We start from the raw sequence: 20,132 nt of genomic DNA on the forward strand, positions 1-20,132 counted from the left end.
ATGTTGAACATCTGCAAATATCACATTTTCGGATGTACTGCGAAATGTGAAAAATGGGAATATGAGCGTTTAACTTTCGAGCTATTTTCGGATGTTGAACATCCGAAAAACCCTTCAATTCGGATGTTCAATACCCGAAAATGGGAATGTAAACACTATACTTTCGGCCCATTTTCGGATGTTCAACATCTGAAAAATGGTAACGTCGTCTTTTTTAAAAAAATTACGTTATAATGATAAAAAACGAATATACATGTAATAACGGAAACTATTTAATACATCCGTAATAACGCAAAATATAATAGATATGTATGTAATTTTCCCTTAAAAAAAATATGAGTAAAAAACTTAGGCCAACAATGCGACTTTTCTTTAGCGAAATTCAACTAGGTTACATCGGAGTTATGGCAATATAAGGATTAGGGTTTTTCGGTTTCTTATATATTTGGATACTTGAGATTTGTATTAAGTTCTTGTTGAAATAGTTTGAGAGGTCACTGAGCCCTAGTACAGAGGACTTACAACTCTCATTTGCTTCTTTTGTGAATCTCCTCTTATTTTGTCTCTTACTTGCTCGCATATCAACAATATAAAATTGGAGTGAGTCCATCCCCTCGGGTGAAACCAAGTCGATCTTAAACGCTTGCATTGTAATTTTGCCTAACTTGAGGTTTTCCCATGGGACCACCATTTACGCTTCATTGTATTCCTCTAACTTAAATAGCGCTAGCATAGTCCGGAAACGTTGGACATGGACCTATATAAGAAAATCCGATAATATGTGGGATTGGGATTAATATTGATAACTTTTCTAAAAGAAATAAAAATACAAAAAATTAGGACTCTGAAATATATCTGTTGATTCTTGAGATAAATGTAATAGCTATAGGAAGTTTTCTATTTGGTACTCTTAACCTTATGTACATGGGATAAAAGTGCAAAGAATTTGTATGTCCTATTTGGGTCGCCGTATAGGAAAGGTAGCTTCCTCTAAAGAGAGAGGTAGGGCTTCCTCAGCATCGACAATGTCTCCCTTAGAGATAAGAGAGGTTATTATGGAGAGAAACACCACGGATATCCTCTTGTAGATTGAGATGCTGGTTTCTAAGTGATTCCCTTGAAAATTTTGAGTGGTTTCCCCTTTTAGTGAGAAAATGTCTCGGTTGCTCTCAAGGTTATCTTCCTGGACAATGGTTTAACTGTGGAATGGAGATTGTCTAGAAAAAATGAAGATGGTCTCTTTCTAGACAGTGGTTTGGTTATGAAATAGAGATGAGAGATCGACAATGGTGTCGGTCGGACAATGGTGCCGGTCGGACAATGGAATGAAAGTGTAGAGAATTTGTATGCCATATTTGGGTCATATTTGGGTTTCTTTTAAAGAGAGAAGCAGGGTTTCTTTTAAAGAGAGAGGCAGGGCTTCCTCCCTTAGAGTGAAGAGAGTTTCATATGGAGAGAAATACCATGGATGTCCTCATGTAGATTGAGAGGCTGGTTTCTTGTAGCGAAGTAATTTCTATAAAGATTTTGGGTGATTTCCCCCTCTTTAGTAAGAGAGAGTCTCGGTTGCTCTCAAGGTTCTCTTCTTGGACAGTGGTTTAGCTGTGGAATGGAGATGGTCTAATCCTGGATAGTGGTTCAGTTATGGAATAGATATGAGATATCGATGATGATGTCGGTCGGGATAGTAAGTCTAAAAGGATTTCTCAACTGTGTTTTGTCGAGGATTAGAGAGCTAATTCTCTATCCCAAAATCTGTGATGTAACTTTCATTGGTATAGTGGATTTTGTTTGTCGTTCTTGTGGATATAGCCCTTCTGGGGTAAACCATGTAAGTCTTTGTGCTCTTATGGTATATGTGTTTTATGATTTATTTCTTGTATTATGACTCGTACTTTTGCCTATTTTGTTTCTAATTGGATAAGTACACGATCTTGGTGGGATCCAATTTTTGGAATTCCTATTTCCGCATCTAAAAGGTTTCTTAAATCCTAACACCAAATACACACCAAAATGCATGTAAGTTTGAGTCTAAAGGGCAAAATAACATGTTTAGAATTTCAACACAATTAACTGAGATATCATTGAGTGAATGAAACAAGAGCAAAATCGGGCTCAAACCACCTAATAAAAGAAAAAAGGAAAAGGAAAAGTTCCAATAACTGTCCACTTCTAGGGAACAGACGGGAGTCTAAACACCATTTAAGAGCATTACGGGAATTCCCTTCAATAACTAAGTGTAGACACTATTGTCAACTATAAGCACACAATGTTTAAGGCCCAAAAAGTATGCTTCAATCGCCTAACAAATTGGGAAATGCCCTTTCAATGACCACAAGATTGGACTATTTTCATCTCGTAAAGGCCCCCCCTCCCCAAAACCCGCCTTCACCATATTATGCTTTGCACTTCCATAAAAATTAAGTTTGTATGAACCTATTGGCGGGGCTAACCATAACCATAAGGCTAACTTAGTCAGCTTGCGCCTATTCATCCTCAGGAGGTGGCTGAAATTATTAAGAAAATATGCATTCGAAGCATTTCAAAAAGTCTCAGTAGCTCTTGCCCAATCTGATATTGTTATGGAATTGACATTTTTAAGGTGATCCACATCTCATTTTATTTTCAAAGATTCTAAAATTTCTCTGCTTTCAAATACGCCATAATACTGCTACAGCAATGATCTTTCAAAGCACCCTACCTTCTTTTAGTAGAAGACAAGGACGCCATTTGAAGCATAAGATGTGAGATAGTTTGTGGTATCAAAGTTTAGATAAGACCCATCTCCATATCAATGAAGAAAGATTACAATGTAAGAACATGTGGTCATTTGTCTTTGCTTCTTCTTTGCACATGATACACCCATTAACCGAAATCCTACCCCTCTTTTACAGGTGCTGCACAAAAAGGGTTCTATTCCTACAAGCCAGCTATAAAAAGGCCTGTACCCTTTAGGGAACTTTAAAGGTCCAGACTTTAGGTACACCAAGGGTTTCTAAAAGTATCTATCCAAGCAATTTTATACATATAGAAATTTAACGTGGAAAGAACCCCCGGGGAGTAAAGCACCCTGAGCAAATCTGCATATAGGGCGATATCCTAACCTACTCTTCTATACAAGAGATGAATACTCCAAACCACATTATAGCCTAACAATATCCTTATTAGCAGACCACCTACAAAGATTAGGGTAAGCATACTTCAAAAGTTGACTCCAAATCCATTTGGTAGAGTAGAACTTTGCGCGATCCCCATCACCAACCAATGTTCTAATATAGGACAAACAGAAATCGAACTCGCTCTACCCTTTCAAAACCACAGAGGCATTAACAGGATATGGTTTCGTCTGGAGGCCCGAAATCGAGTGCCATATTTGTGAAATTGGACATTTTTCCGCAAGTGCTAACCCCTTATGGCTAACCTCCACCACCATTTAGTCAAGAGTGCCTCATTAAAATGTTAAAAGTCTTCTAATCTGAAGGCCACCCATCGTCTTAGGCAAGCACAGATCCTCCCATTTGACAAGATGATATTCCTTTGTTCTATCCTCCACTCCATAAGAAATTCCACATTAAGCGTTCAAACTTTTGAATTACAGCTTTAGGTGCCTTACAGAGGGGAAAGTAATAAACTTGGAGATTTGACAATGTTTTTTGAGTTATGAAAATCCTAGATCTGACTATCTATGGGAGGAAGGTTTAAAAAGAAAATTTTGAGCTCCAAAAGTTTTTCTTTCTCGAAATGATTGCCTAACTTCAGAAAACTAGTAATTTCAAGATAGAATAACTCCAAGTTCTTGAAATGTGACATCCAAAAAAATGGATGGTTTGTGTTTAATGCTAAGGTGTGAATTTCCTACATAGTTTTAAAGCATATATCCAATTCTTTCATAGTTGGTCAATGGATTGAGTAGATTACATTCTCAAAATTTGAAGCCATCAAAATGCTCACGAGCTAGTGTTTTTTTTTTGTTTGTTTGGGTAATTCAATGGGGAAGACAGGCCCCTAACCGTTATTTAATTAGTTAATGGTTAATGAAACTGTCAATAAGAATGAAAGCCACAACATGCAATTGCGGTATAGGGTGTGCTACCACCATGACCTCAGCTCTTGTTCCGACTAGCTAGTGTTTTGCTTGAGGCACATACCATCTTCCTCCACAAAATTCAAGGCTCAGATGTGTGCTCGGAGCACATAAAATCTTATTCTTTCTATGAAAAGGAAAACTAAATGCAGCATACAATGAACAATGCAAGGTTTGACTTTTCAGCTATTCGAATTATAATCACCCGATATGGATCATGAATCGTTGATAGCGATCAAGATTCTTCAATATATCGGGATCCGAATGACTCCCACGTAAAACAAGCTGGGTTGGACCAGCTCTATCAGAAAAAACTGAACATGCCACCAATTCACAACTTCCAATATAAATTTATGTTTTTCGATTTTTAGTCTGCAGCTTTATAAATTAAAAAAAAAATTATCCCTACTTGTCGCACAACATTTTACTTTGCATTTAAGAAATTTTTGAGTTCAAACTTATGGGCTCCTCATTGCAAGCCCACTTTCCCAAAAGCTGCACAAGCTATATCGTGTGACGTTCTCGCCCCTTGCCCCCTCTCTCTCTTCTTGGCATCCATCTGCCTCTCTCTTTATATTTCTCTACAAATCAATTTCACGATTATTTATTCCATATAGCTCCTTTTTACTAAAGTCCACTATTAATACAAACATAATTGTTATTTATAGAGAGAAAGAAAAATTTAAATTCCACGAAATGAAAGCTGATTTCCATAAATTTAGTCCATATTACTTCTTTCGAAACTAAAACTCTTAAATTAATACCAAAATATAAAAATAAATTGAGTTAGAGAAATTTATTTGTTATGAGTTACATTTTAAAATTTTTTTTGGCAATAAAATGAATTTAATAGATAACAAACACTCAACAAGGTTCTTTTTGACACTAATGTAAAACTATAATGTATTTGCCACTATTTTTTTTAGAAACCTAAAAAATTAGATTTTTGACAAATTATAGTGAGTTTCTGAAATTTTTTTGAGGTTGAGATATGTCGATCTCCGATCTGGATCGCTGCTGATCCGGCCGATTCTTCGATCCGACTGATCTGGCCGATTCTTCGATCTGACACGGTTTTTGGGGTGGTCGATCCGAGTCACCAATTTGTTTATTTAAACCTTGGCATTATGTGTAATATGGACTGCACATATATTCCATACACCGTCCATTTTCATCAACCGAGAGATATGATCTACTACTTTGCTTGAAAGTTAGTTAGATAAACAAAAAAAATGTGAATAAAACCAGACTTAGGGACGGAAATCAGCCCATGGCCAAGACCAGTAACTCGGGCCGAGTCCAAGTTACTCGGGCCTAGTTGGCAGAGTTCGGCCAAGCAAAAAAGTATTAAAAGTAAAAAAGTACGAAATAACTCCAAAAAAAAAAAAAAAAAAAAGTTAAAGTAAAATTAAATAAAAAACATGTAAATGAGGTTAAAAAAGGCATAAAAACATAGATTTTGAAAAAATAATTTGAAATGGGGTATTTTAGAAATAAATAAAAAATACTAAATACAAATATAAATATTAATAGCCAAAACATTCTCCAATCTTTAAGAAATAAAAAAAAAAATTTACAAATACTTGCAAATAAATTTTTAACTTTTAAATTTGAGTTATCTTAGGGTGTTCACACTGTGAAGTAATTTATTATTAGACTCAATAAATTTGGATGTATATATACCCATTTTTTGTACATGGAACTTTATTTTAGCAAAGTTATTTTTTATCATTAAGAAGGGTGTGACGTCTACATGGACGTGATATCACCTATACATGTAATGTGGTCCATGTGGATGATCATACACCCGATCATGGGGATGCTGTTACACTCTCTTAATGACAAAAATATCCTTACTAAAATATGCTCCATATACTACAAAATAAGGGTATAGAAGAGAGAATGAGAATTGAGTAAATTGATTTGTGAGAAAAAATTGTTTTTTAGTGGATTCCTATTCAAATCTTATTCTTTTCTTTTTTCATTATTATAGTCCTCTCAACTTTTTTTTTTTAGAAAATATTTTCATACCCTCTATTTATATATTTCATTTCACAATAGACCCAAGGCTTTAAAAGATATCTTAGAGTATAAAAGTTGTAGACTTTATTTTTTCTAGCCCCTGAGCTAATTTAAATGTGTTTTTTTAGGTCAAACAAATCTAAAACGACATGTTTTTCCTAAAAGCCATAATCTCTTATAGAGAGAAAAAAAGGCTTCATGGAGGTGAGGTGTTATCGAGAGGAGAGAGAGAGATGTTTGGAGAAACACACAACGAGATAATAAGTGAGAAACAAAAGAAGGGAAAAAAAGATAGACATTGGGATTATATAAATGATAGTGAAATGATTGAGTTCAAAAGAGTACTTCTTTTAGAATTCGTTCAGGTTAAAAAATAGGTTTAAAGTATCTCGGTTAGAAGATATCTTTTGAACCCTTAGTTTATCTAAGGGTGTGTGGTTTGTATAGAGCCTAGGCTTTAAACAATCAAATTAGAGCCTACCTTCAAATAGTGTCAAGAAATGTGATTTGAATATTGGAAATCTTTGTGATAGCCTTAAAATATATTTTTCTATTTATTTATAAAGTTTAAAACTTCAAAAATAGTGTGGATTGACATATATATGAAAACTTGAAAATCGACAATCAAAAAATGCATTACAAAATATATTATTTCTAAAATTTGAAATCTATTTTTTTCTCATGTCCATACATATTGACATCGAGATGATTAATTTGAGGGTATTTGAGCATCAAAATAAGCGAAATTTTTGAGGTAGGCTCCAATTTGATGGTTTAGAGCCTCGGCTCTATATCAGCTTTTCCTTGTATCTAAACACTAGATATGGAGATTTTTTTTTTTTTGCCTTTTTACTTTTACTATTAAAGTTACTTTTTCTCCCAGCGTCAGAAGCCCAAAACTAGGGAGAGAGGGACCGGGAGAGAGGGACAGAGAAATATTGCAGAGATGCCTGTGAGAGTGGTGGACAACACACAAATTCCGCAAGTTTCAGGTACACCAAAACTAAATTTCTCTTCTTTACATCCTTATTTTCAAGCTCATTTACCATGATCTCTCAGTCTACAATTCCAGCTATCCGGAATTCACGTTATGTTTCACTGTGTTAATTCGTTGCATATTTCTTTCTGGAATTTTCGTAGAGCTTCATACCATGGAGTTTACGATCATGCATATATTGTCTGTCATAGAAATTCTACTGTGCTTTTTTTGGTAATGCCTCGCGATTAGTTATATTCCGTCTTTCTCCCAATTTTCAAATAATATGGGACGCTGAGGTGCTGAATTATGCACCTTTCTTTTCAGTGCTAAAGTCGTTTCCTTTTGATTTTGACTTTTGAGATTCAATTGTTTTTCTTTTACGGGTTTTTCTGTGATTGAAGCAACTATTACCAATGTAATTCTGAAGAAATTGGCGTCTGATACGGTTTGCAAGTCTTTATGATATATCAAACACATATTTGCAGAACATTCGAGGGCATTATTATGAAAATTTTCATGTCAATCTCCATCTTTTTAGAGCGACTGGTATCTCCCCACTTTTATAGGGAGGGAGGTATCCACGAGATGAAATCCTTTGCAGAAACGACTTTTGACGAGACTTCCACACTAAAAAAAGTTCACAAATTTGGATGTTTTGTGTTTGGATCACCAAATGTTTTAGGAATGTGTTTGAGCCATTAGAATTTGGTTATTTCTTCTATGGTGATTGGGGTTTATGTGGGCTTTCCTGATACCATACCTCCTTTTCCCCAAGTCCTTGAGTATGGGTGTTGCGGTCTTTAATCTTTTTGCCTGTTGTTTCTTGCCTATGGAAGAAAAGTTTTTATGCTCACTGGTTACATTTCGGGGGTTTGGATATGGAAGGAGAGTAAAATATGATTTTTAATGGTTACCGTTGATATCTTGTGATTTGTAATGGATTAGTAATTTTTACATAGTTGGCAGAAGTAAGGATTGATGAGTGGTAGCGGAACCAGTATTGGGTCATTCAATGTTATATCCTCCCAATGTGCTTGTGTAAGAAAATTTAATTTTAGCTCAAATGTTAACTTGATAGTTAGAAGTTATGCACTTATGCTTGTGGCTAGATGCATATGCGAGCAATGGTTTGTTCTTGAACTGAACTTCTCAGATAGTTCGGTTGGATCGGGGGTGACTTTCACATAATGTGTACTTAATATTAAGGGTGATATTCGATCTTGGCGAGGCTTTACAAATAATTATTTCACATGTCCATATAGAAGCTAATGCGGTGGTTGCAAAGTTTGGTAGGCAAAGGCTTCCCTTGAGTATTAAGCTTCTTTCCTCGATGACCTTGGGGCTTTGATCACTCTATGTGCCTGTGTTGTTGTGCCCGTTCATGCATTTCCTGCAAAAGAGAAATTAAGAGCCCTATGTTAAGTTTGTTGTAACCGGTGTTACATTGACGCTTGTATGGGTGTCAGCGTCTAGTATGTTTACCGAGTGTCTGGCATGTTGGCCCAGAAACCCAGTATGGCCCAACAATTCCATACAATTCTCTATAAAAACTTATGTATATATAAATTATATAAAAATTCCTTATAAAAAGTTGTATAAAAATATTGAAAGGAAATTATGGAAAATTAAAGCAATAAAAACATAAAAATAAATACTAGTTGATGGAAACTAATTCTATAAAGGTTTGAATTTTTATTCATTCAACTTTAGAATGGTGAATATTCAGTTTTCACCTTTACAAATAACAAAGTTTTCCTTTCTTTATAAGTCACAAATCTACAGGGGACTGCAGTGGTATATCACTCTTCTATCAACCAAGAGGTTCTGTGTTTAAGTGTCATGAGAGACATTAAATTTTCAACTAACACTTCACAGGTCTGTTGTTTAAGCTGACAACTCTGACTAGGAGTGTTGACACTGCCTGTCAGTCCTCCAAGGGGCAGATATGGACGATGTGTCTACCCTGTGTCATATTGACGCCATGGCAAAACCCAGATGTTGGGGTAACATGGTTGCAACTTCCTGTGACCCTAATTGGGAAGCTTACTGAAATAGGTCATTGCCATTTTCACTGAAGTTCATGAAAGACTCAGGGGTTAACAATTTAGGATAAATACAATTCTCAACTATAATTATGTTCCCTATCCTATGCAATACCAAAGAGATGATCAAATCTCACAGTAAAAATGTCAAACAAGATTTAGTAGATTCATAATCTTTTTCTGAATTAACAGAGAATTAAGCATGTGTTTGGATGCTTATGTGGCTGAGTTTGGTATTTGACCTCTTGTGAAGTCGCATATTATATAGTGTCAAGCCTTATGTGGCTTTAGCAATTGGTAGGCATGTATAAATTAATAGTCAGTTCATCTTTTAATATCATTATTCCAGTTGGGGTTTGTATCATCTCATCTGCCTTCTCATTTCATTTATTATCTGCATTTAATTTTGATGCTATTTATGATCCATATTATTTTTAGGTCGCTAAGAGGAATGCACCTTTAAGAGTTGTATACCGTACTTACCTAGGAGCCTTTTTAGTTGCATTTATCTCATCTAAGTGCCAATTTCTATGAATGAATTTCAAATACATTCCATTCAATCATCATATTGGACTTTGATTGAAGTAAAGGACTGTTATGTAGCCTTCACTAGGAACTGTATTGAAGTTAAGGACCATAATTTTACCTTCATTAGGAACTGTCAGAAACCTGGTTTCAATTCCTTTTTTCTTTAACCATTTTATTGATTATAATGCCTTTGAACCATATTACCTTTATTATTTATTTTATGGTTGATATTTCCACTCACCATTGAATTCCATTCTGACATTAATGCTCTCTAACTTGTCAAGGTGTGAATTCTGGATATACACTCTCTCCTTGTACACTTCTGAGTGTGGGACAAGTAAGTTTTTGCATTCATTACACCATGACAAGCTTTGATATTCCATCTCGGAAGACATACTCTTCATTCTGGTAGAACTGTTTATTGCCTTGCCTAACCTTTTAAGATCATTTGAAATTTAGGTTTGAAACGGTTATGAAACCTAGTTGCACTAATGTTTATCCCTTGCTTCAGGCTTTTGCTGGTACTCAAAATGTTTCGAGCATTCAAAAAGAGGAGGCATGGAGGGTGAATGTGCGAATCCAGGGTTGTGATCTAGATCATGGCTACCTATGTGGCACTATGGAAGCACTTAATGTTCCATTGGCTGAAACGCCAGTAAGATCCTTTTTTTAAAATTATAATAACACCAGAAAAAACCTGCCTTTTTAGTGGCATTTCCCCAAAAAACAAGTGGTTTTTTTTTTCATTTGGTTGGTAAATATTGCGTCTGAGAAAAAGGGTAGGTTAGCTTGGTTTGTTTTCGTGGCGAACTTCTACAATCAGACCCTTGGCCTCGATCTTACAAACTAGGGGTGTCTACCACTGGGCAAAAGCCTAAGAGACTGTTCCATTTGTTTTCAAGGATGTTATGAGTACTTCTTTTCAACATAGTAGTCTGTTATCTCAACTAATACCATGCTATTGAATAGTAGGCCTTCTAATAAACAGTAATAGAAATAACATTAGCATATAGGAAGTTATGAGGGAGCCTGTCTCCGTTTCTGGGTATTTCATATCTCTTCTCTTAAATGCTGGGCAAAGTATACTAATCCCACTGGATTTGAAGGAGTCCCAAAATACCACATGTTTAAGAATACTCACAAAACAATCATTTTTGGAACATAACCAGTGTATTCCAGACTGAAATGAAAGGGACAAGAATAACCTCACCTTTATAAAATCTCAGCAAACAGCAAGTTCTAAGTTCTCTCTTTATTTATCCATCACAAACCTCGCTGTCTCACACAGCATCGCTAGGCAGCCAGCAGGTGGCACTAAAAGATGTCTTACCTGTTTCTCCTATGTCTTCACTGTGATCTCTCTCTCTCTCTCTCTCAGTTTAGTCAAGTTGGTCTCTCCCTCTATGTTTTCTAACTATGTTATCGACTGGGCACTTCTATCAACTTTGAAAAAGTCATGGAGTAGTCTGGTTAAAGAACCAAACCCATTAGCAGTTTGAGAACTTTTATAGTGGGTTAGTACATTATTGAAACAGTTTTGTTACAGAAGAAAATGAAAAACTGTTCCCACCATGGTATCTCAGGTGGTCCAGCATGGGACTCCAATTAGAAACGCTGTTTTCTATATATCTTAGGATGAGCATTCATAAAGGAGTATTTATTTACTCTTCAATTGTTATGTAACATGCTTAAGCATGCTAATTTTAATTTTTGGAAGTCTCAATGCCCAGGTTCTTAAACAGTTCAATTCCTCTGGAATCTAACCTTTAACCATGGGTGTTTCTTATTGCTTTTTGCAGGTGGTGACTTTTTGGGAGGGAGAGATTGTTGATAACAAGAATTACACCTTTTTTACTGGAAAATGGGACGCGAAGTATGTTTTTCTTGCTCCCTTCGAGCCTCATCAATGCCTTGATTGAATCCTTATAGAGATTATAGATGGGATTTTACTTAAAAGAACATATACTAAGGGACAGGAGACTTTGTACCATTTCACTTTAATGAAAACTAGTAGAACTGAAAACGATCTAAGTTTCTTTAGTGTCGGGCAAGTTAAAGGCACAGAACTAAAGAGCATTAGAATTTTCTCTTTGTTTACTTTAATTTCCTTTAGTTCCATTATATAAATTACTATTTTTCTTTGATGCCATGCATTTTATTTGCGTTTATATTTCCTTTGACAGGCCAGACAATGATGTGAGACACTGGTCCAAGTTTCAATCCTTCTCTCCCCTTCAGGTGAAAATGTAACATCTTTGTCACTGAACAAAGCTGTTTTTAGTTCTGGGAAAGAATACTCCAGTGGACTGTGTGATACTTCATAGGTTCATCATCATCCTATGAATTGGTGGACAGTGATGGAGAGTGTGGATCCACGAGTTTAAGACATGGCCTAATTGTGTATACCACTTTCTCCTTCTCTACCGGCCGTCATCAATTTATTGGATGGTGATGAACTTAATGAACTATGGTCATCCATGGTCCATTGGTTTATAGGATACTTTAGCTTGGTTTTGTGGCTTTTCTTGTCTCTCATCTTCTCTATCTGTATGCATCTAGAACCAAGTCGAGGCTGATGGTGGGAAATCATTGGACCTGAGTAATTATCCTTACATATTTATGGTAATTTGATTTAGTTTGGCGTGCTACATCAGAAACTCCCTTTTCATTAAAACAACAAATGAATTGAGCTTGAGATCATATTTCTTTTGCAGAGATGGAAGGAGCTGTATTTTGTGAATGTTGGGAAGGATTGTGGGTTAACCATTGCAGGCTTCTACTATGTCTGCTTCTCATGTAGCGATGGTTCAATTAACGGATTCTATTATGATCCTAATAGCAGGTATATATTTCCATTTTTTATTGAATACTAGTTACATGGGTGTTCTTGATCTGTAAGTATATTATGTATTGTTGCTTTAAAGTAGGTTATATAGGTAACTTGTTGCTTTGTTATTTCTGCATTTGCTTTTGAGTGTTTTGGTGTCATCTTTTTGTTAAAAAAAAATTCTTTTTTATCCTTATCATTTAGAACTATTGTCTTTGTCTGGGAATAGCTCTCTTAAGCTGCTGGATGGAAACATGATTCAAAAAACCATGAAAATGGTGGGTGTAATGGCTGTTATAGCTAAACAAAAAGTTGGCTCTTTCAATAGAACAGTGTCTCCCTGGTACATTTCCTGAAAGCACGTGGTAAAAGATGGATATATCGTGCAAGATACCCACTATGAATAATGAGGGATATGTTTTATATGATAAGATATACAATACTTGTTACAAGTATTGTTTCGGATGCCCAGACTGGCCATCTGCTGTCCAATCTCATCAATCAACGTTGGTGATGACCCATATTCCTGTGAGGGAACTACGTCCTCTCATGGAACAGCACAGAGCTCCACCTGCTGTTGAAGGTACAGATGATGGATGGTGGGTTAGAGGATCCCTTTCATTACTCATTGGGAATGTAATATCTCTTCCCTTTTTATGTATAGTGGTTGGCATGTAATGGTGGAATGGCTTCATAAAGTATTCAATAGTTGATAAAAAACAGTTGATGGCTTTTATAATGCCTGTTGTATCCCTCAGGCTTCAGCTTAGTGGGTAGAAATACCATTATGGTTGAGAGGTCAAGAATTTCAACCATTGAAGTTTGTTCCAGTTTCCAAAAAACTCAAACAACCTGATCTATCCTTCTTTCTTACCCCAAAGAAAACCCAATCAGAAAGAGTGTGACATCCCCTCTTCTCTCTTAAATTCTCACATCCTATTCACTGATCTTTTTGTTTCAATTGAACGTTATAAGGTTCCATAGTTTGAAATTTAAATAAACCAAGTAAATTCCAATAAAATATATGCCTTTGTAGCTTCCTACTTTAACGCACCTAAGTTACTTAAAAAAAACCCAAACTATCATGGGCAGTTATCTCCTTCCATTCTGACTTGATAAGCATTTCTAACGTACCTAAGAATAGATATTTTGATATCTAAAATTCAAAGAAAAATATGCCCTCCATCATTCTGTTGAGCAACCCATTTCATAAAAATCAAGTTTTTAAACTTAATATTGTCAATTTGATATTTTAACTTACATAATAACAATAAATTTTCATTTAATGGTAATTTATGTTTTACCACACTTGAGTAAAAAACTGTTTCTGCGATACCAACAATATTGATAATGATGTTTGATGCACGTTATCTTTTAAATTTTAAAAAGTCATACTTCTCTTTATTTTTACTTTCATGACCTTATTAAGATGGATTTTCTTTCAACCATTGTTTAAAGATCTTAACAATTCCAAGATCCTTATTTCAAGCTATCTTTATTTTATAATTTCTATATTTTCAATCCAAAGTTTGTAATTTATAGTAGATGCTTAATGCACTTAAATACATGTGCAAAGCACAAAAAGGCCATGGATTATGATTTGCAGCTAAAAAGAGAAGAATGCATCCTGGTCTCATTCTCTGCGAGGGTTTTCGGCACCAAGGCTTTCTTCTTCAAGTAAGGTGGTTGTATAATGCAGATAATGGACAAATTATGGAAAGTAGTGGGTGTCATCTCATTTCGAACAATTAATCATGATGGATGTGTGTGTGTGTGTGTGTGTGAGAGAGAGAGAGAGAGAGAGAGAGAGAGAGAGAGAGAGAGTGGATGAAACTGAGGTTGGCAATGAGGTATGTTTTCCATTTCTATGTATAGGAAAAAGTTTGTATAAGGTGTCAACCTTATACTGTAGAAGTAAGCCGGACCTGAAAAACCCACCAAAACAGAATGTTTTGACACTGCAAAACCTTCCAATTGATTATCTTGACCTCGAGACGTATGAATATAAAAAAAATTGATTTCAAGTCCTGAAAATAGTGCATTTTGTAGCACATATCTGTACTGTCCATTTTCAAGATTTTCAAGTGTTTATAGATCTACTTGATTTTACATCATTTTTAGAGCTTTAAATTTCACGACTAGGAACAAAAACAATTGTTTAAGCCATCACAAAATTTTCTGGCACCAGAACTATAGCTTTTAGCATAATTTAGCGGTGCGCCTTACTTGGATTTTTTAAAGTTGTAGCCTTATACAAACTACACTCCTTTGTAAACTATGTCATATATGTTTTTCGTTTCTTGAATGTTTTTAGTCATTTATTCATTTTATCTTATTATTTCTTCTATTTCATATGAAGATTAGTATACCTTAATTGTTTGGTTATCAATCAATACTTTTCTACGGCCAATGGACATATATCTACTAATCTATTATCATATCATTGTTTTTTGAAAATTTGATGAACATTTTGAAAATAAAAAAAGTATACTCCAACTGAGTCCATCATAATGCCATTATGCACCAATTATTTTTAGAATAACATCACTGTTGTTTTCAAAAATTGAATTTAAACGTTGTTAAATGTTTTATGTCATATCCATTTTTTATGGCCATAATCATTATATAATTTTAGTGCCTCCTGATATCGTCCATTAGAAGTGAGTTTTGGGTCTTGATGTGATCTACCTTGTTCATTAGGATGACATTCTGCATTTGTAAGGTATTTGTTTTCGATTATCATGTTTCATGTCTTTATTTTTCTTTGGGCTATTTATTCTATGCTATTGTAGGAAAGGACTTTATAGACGGGTTTATTGAACCTTAGTCCATTGATAGGTGGTGGTGTCAGTGATTGAAAACAAAAGCTTACTAGTACTATGATGTCATCTTATTGCTATTTCTTTCATAGATTTCCTGGATATATTTCGGTCTGGAGTGGTGGGTGAATTTATGTTAGCCATATTGGTTGCTAGTCATAGGATGACCTGAATTTAGAGAAGCATTGAGTCCCATGGCAAAGATGGTGAGAGCAAGGCTTTGTATTTCATTAGCAACAAGCAACATTTTCATGGGGTTTGTGGCAATTGTTACTTAAAAGCGACTTTTTGTTTCTATGGAGAATTAGATGAAAGAAACCTTGTAGAGTCTTCAAATTGGTTTTCTTGCATCTGGCACTAATTTACAAGCTTATTAAAGTGCTGTATGGCCAAACAAATGCAACAAAGAACAAATGGGGTAAGATTGCTGAGTTTCTTTCCTTTAGTGGATATATGCATGGCTTCTTTTATAGATATCAGCTTGTATTTTATGCAACACTCATTGTAATGGGAGACAATGTTTTCCTGTAATTTTTTATAGGGCTTGAGATGAACATATGAGATTCAAAGTACTTTGGAACATAACCCCATAGGATTTGAGATGAAGGTGCTCAGGGTGCTCAAATTTAATGTGGAACAAGGTGGTATTACATTGTTTCTGTAGGTGTATTTTTACAAAAATTTTGGGCATGTATGGGATGTAGGATTTCTAACCCACGTCTCTGAATATGGGACGAAATTCAAAGTTTCAAACTGATGTTTGAGGTCTGGAACCGAATGGGAATAGCATATATTTGGGCATTTAGCATGTAACCTATATACATATTGATATAAATATATCAAAAAGTGCATACTGATATATACATCTGGGTTCTTCCATTACTTAGGCTCTATGTTTGCACCAGTGACAGGGCTATCGAATGTTGAATTTCAGGATAAGATGCCATTTTGTGATATCCACCAATATTTGTAGAAAAGTGGTGTATTATCGTCCCCTAAGGATGGTACACTGAAGCTGCATTTTGATAGAACTGTATTATCGTCCCCTAAGGATGGTACACTGAAGCTGCATTTTGATAGAACTTCAACTTCAGGCCCGTTGGTTATTGGAGATGTATATAGAGATATAAATTTGGTTACAATTATAATATTTTTGTGTTTGTTGGATCATTGTGCAAGGATGAGATACGTTTCCTGTTGGTAGGATTGAGAGTATGTCCTCATGTGGCATTGCCATTGGAGTTGGAAGAGGATTGCCTCAATGTTCTGAAATGGCCTAGGAAAGAGGGACCACTTCCTTGGTGTTTGTTGTTCTTTATGGAGATTTTTTATATTTCTAATGGTAAAGAGGTATCATTGCACATATCCCCTTGGAAGCTCAGGCAAATGTGGAAGCAGATACCCTAGCTATTGTAAGGGGTGGACAAGGAGGAGCTACTAATGTTTAGATGTTTGGTTTTGGAACGAAGTAAAGAGTTGGGATGCCGTCATATCTTCTCCTTCTTTTTATGTATTTTATTTATTTATTTATTTAATAATTTTATTCTCTTTCATTTTCTTCTCCTTTCAAATTGTGATAAACTTGTAACCTATGTTTTATATAAAATTGTGTTAACCATCGAACATAGGAAAAAAAAAGAAAAGCGTATATACACTCAATACAATCACTAGTCTGTCCTCTTAACATATGCATATGATGTATTACGTAAGATACTAAATACAGTAGTGCTCTTGCGTCCTATTATAATGATTCCTTTGTGACATGGTTTGGAAAAGTTTATATTCTTCAAGTTCTGTCTCTGGAGTATCTCATACTGATTACGAGTTCACCTGTGAGAGTGTAGCATTTCGTGAAACAGTTGTGTTTGGATCTCTCTCTCGTACATTTCCATAATTCTTCACTTTTGTTCCAAACTTTTCGAAGTATCACTCACGTATTCCCTGTTATTCAGCCCGTTTCAGAAGCTGGAGCTGAAGGCCACAAGCGAGGGGAAATCAGGTTTCAGCTTTTCCTCTTATGAGTTTCAGTAAAATAATGAAATGAAACCGCCATGTTCTCTTACACTTCAATTATTTGTTTGGGAAAGTTATAAACATTATCTGTGGAGCTGTATTTTATGTATATGTATTAGAATGCACTGCTCTAATGGTGAAATTAGAATTTTCTACTATGGAATATTGACCATAAATTGCACTTGAAGTTTAAAGGGAAATTATAAAAAATATACATTAATTTTTGAATATTAGAAAAAAAAACCTTAACTTTCATAAATCTCATCCACACTTTTTTTTCTTAGTTTTGGCATTTAAAATAGTTCAAGTAATCACAATATTTAAAATTCCGTATAAAATGGGATAGTCATTACGGTGCTTAAGGTATTTTAATATTAGGGCTTCACAATAATACGACTACTGTGGAGGCTATTTTGGTCAAACAAAATGCTAACAAAAGGTGTGGATGCGGTTTATAAAAGTTGAGTGTTTTTTTTTCCTATTAAGCAAAAATAAAAGTATATTTCTAATAATTTCCCAAGTTTAGAAAGGACTTTTAACTATAAATTGTTAATATATTTGAAGAAGCGTATTTTGCTCATTTAAAAGTAAGCCCTCTCATCGCAGTGGAGTTTTTGGGAGTGGGAGGGACTCTCCACGGAGTATGGAAAAATGTTCTTATTTTTTATGGAAGGGAAGTCTTTAAAAAATGAGCCCATTTTAACACAAAAAAAAGCTACTTAGAAGGCTTCCATTTTACAGCTTCCAAGTAATATCAAACTTCAACACAAAAAAAGCTACTTAGAAGGCTTCCATTTTATAGCTTCCAAGTAATATCAAACTTGGAAGTAGGTCACTTAACTCCCACCCACTTATCAAACATGCCCTAAAAATTAACTTTAATTCAGAAAAGATTCGGACTTTTTGAAACATATTCGACTTTTTGAGGCAATTTCTACATAGCAAGGGCAGATATTATATGATCCATAGGGTCATAATAACAGTAAGGAGCATGTGGTTTACCGGCATCCGATCAATGCTATAGATGGAGATGCAGGGACGGTGGGAACGTAGCACATTTTTAGTGGACTCCTCCCATCACTGTACAACCCATTGACGAGACGGTGATAATCTCATAATTTGGGAACGGGGATCGATCCGGAGTGGGTATCTTGCTTGAAGTCAAAATTAATCTGGACGGATTATTGACATTAACAGAGGTGATTAGAGTTCTGGGGTTAAACAAATGGGGAAATATTTGTAAAGGGTATGAAATCAGATTTTTTCTAGCAACATTTGAGGGTATAGTTTTTTCTTTTTTCATTTTAATTAGATACTTCTTTAATAAAAGTGTTGAGAAGTACCAAAATTGCTTTTATTTGGTATTTGGAACGTGAAACAATCATGTGCATTTGTGTAATTTGACTTTTAGGATGCTTCAATTGAATGACAAAAATACCCATTATTGTTCTACATTTCAAGTAAGGAACACATGATTCGGTATTAGTAATGCGGAACAGTTAGGGGTTTTTTTTATTATTTTGCACTTAAATACTTTGCATGTATCAAATTACAAAAATACCTTATTTGTCCCGCATTCTTAATATTGAACGACGTTTTAGTTATTTGAAATGCAGAAGAAGGGTGTTTTTGTTATTCAATAGAGGCTTCTTAGAGGTCAAATTATGATATTTCTGCCATTCCAAATACCAAATAAAAGTATTTTAGATATTTTTAAATTTTTTATTGAGGAGGTATCTAACTGAAATAATAAAAAAACAACATATACCTCAAATGTTAACAAAAAAATAAAAATAAAAATTGATCCTTGATATTGTATGGGGTTTCATTCCTTAGTGATATTTTCCCGTAAAAGAATCTTCCCATCTACAGCTTAAAAAAAAGATAAAAGAGTCTCCCTATATAGGTTTATAGCTCTTGGCTTATTTTTACAGGTTTATGGCTCTTAGCAAATTTTTACTTGATGTGTTCCTTATGCATTCCAAATAGTGATGTAGACCACTATAATCTCGATCACCGCTATATCACTTGTACACCAAACTGTCCGTTTATAGAGGAATTGGACAATGTAATTAGGGGTGGTAATGGACCCGGATCTGACTTGGGCCCGCTGGGCATTCCCGACTTGGGTCGCGTATGGATCTAGCATTTGGACCTGAACATTATGCGAGTCTGAATCCGGTTCCGGGTCCGGGTCCGGGTCCAGGTGGACTTGACCCGTCCCTGTAAACTGTTAGAGATAAAATATTTTACTTTAATCCCGTTTGAAATCTAATCCCGTTTTAAACTTTGTTGCCAATAATACGGGTATATGATAGTAAAAAAAAAGTAAAAAATAAAAGAAAAAAATAAGCTCATAGTGAGAGTGACAATAGACCCGAGACCCGACGGGTTGGGTCCAGGTCCGAAACCTGCAACCAAATCTATTTAGGTTTGGGTCTAGGTCCAGTCAGACCGTCCCGTTGCCACTCCTAAATGTAATCCTTCCTCCTAACATGAAGTCCCCAATGTGGCTCCACCCCCTGTGCCCCCTCCCACACATTTAAGGCTAACGCTCCCCTATGTCAGCGCATGCATTTAGCTAGGACTGGTTGGCCTCCAAATTAACATCCCCTCCCCCATCTCCTTACTCATATCTTGCCCCGATTCCCTCTATAGTGTGTTCCCATATTTTCATTTGAAACCTAATCTTGGCCGCCTCCTCCGTAGTTGGTCTTCTCCGTTGCCGGTCCGGTCAACTTCGGTCTTCTCCCTTGCCGGTCAACTTCCACTGCACTGATTGCTCGTAAATATATCAAGCATTGCTTCCTCTTCTTTC

General features: G+C 35.4%; 1 protein-coding gene across 2 annotated transcripts; it reads left to right on the forward strand.

The window, feature by feature from the left end:
• The first annotated feature begins 6,853 nt into the window (after positions 1-6,853).
• Positions 6,854-17,472, forward strand: LOC18436219 (glucose-induced degradation-like protein). 2 transcript variants are annotated; one of them, XR_016039745.1, is made up of 8 exons: positions 6,854-7,098; positions 9,940-9,992; positions 10,167-10,310; positions 11,455-11,528; positions 11,839-11,901; positions 12,215-12,277; positions 12,370-12,497; positions 17,254-17,472. XR_016039745.1 is itself a non-coding variant. In XM_020668488.2 (8 exons), exons 1-8 carry the CDS (start codon positions 7,053-7,055, stop codon positions 17,330-17,332), a joined length of 642 nt encoding a protein of 213 aa, XP_020524147.1. In that variant the 5' UTR covers positions 6,854-7,052; the 3' UTR covers positions 17,333-17,472. The 2 variants fall into 2 exon arrangements, 1 of the variants encoding a protein (XP_020524147.1); XM_020668488.2 differs by having other exon boundaries at positions 11,839-11,893.
• The last annotated feature ends 2,660 nt before the right edge of the window (positions 17,473-20,132 follow it).

The sequence above is a fragment of the Amborella trichopoda genome, chromosome 8 (genome assembly GCF_054954075.1).
Source record: "Amborella trichopoda isolate Santa Cruz 75 chromosome 8, AtrichopodaSantaCruz75HAP2 v2.0, whole genome shotgun sequence".
Lineage (NCBI taxonomy): Eukaryota > Viridiplantae > Streptophyta > Magnoliopsida > Amborellales > Amborellaceae > Amborella > Amborella trichopoda.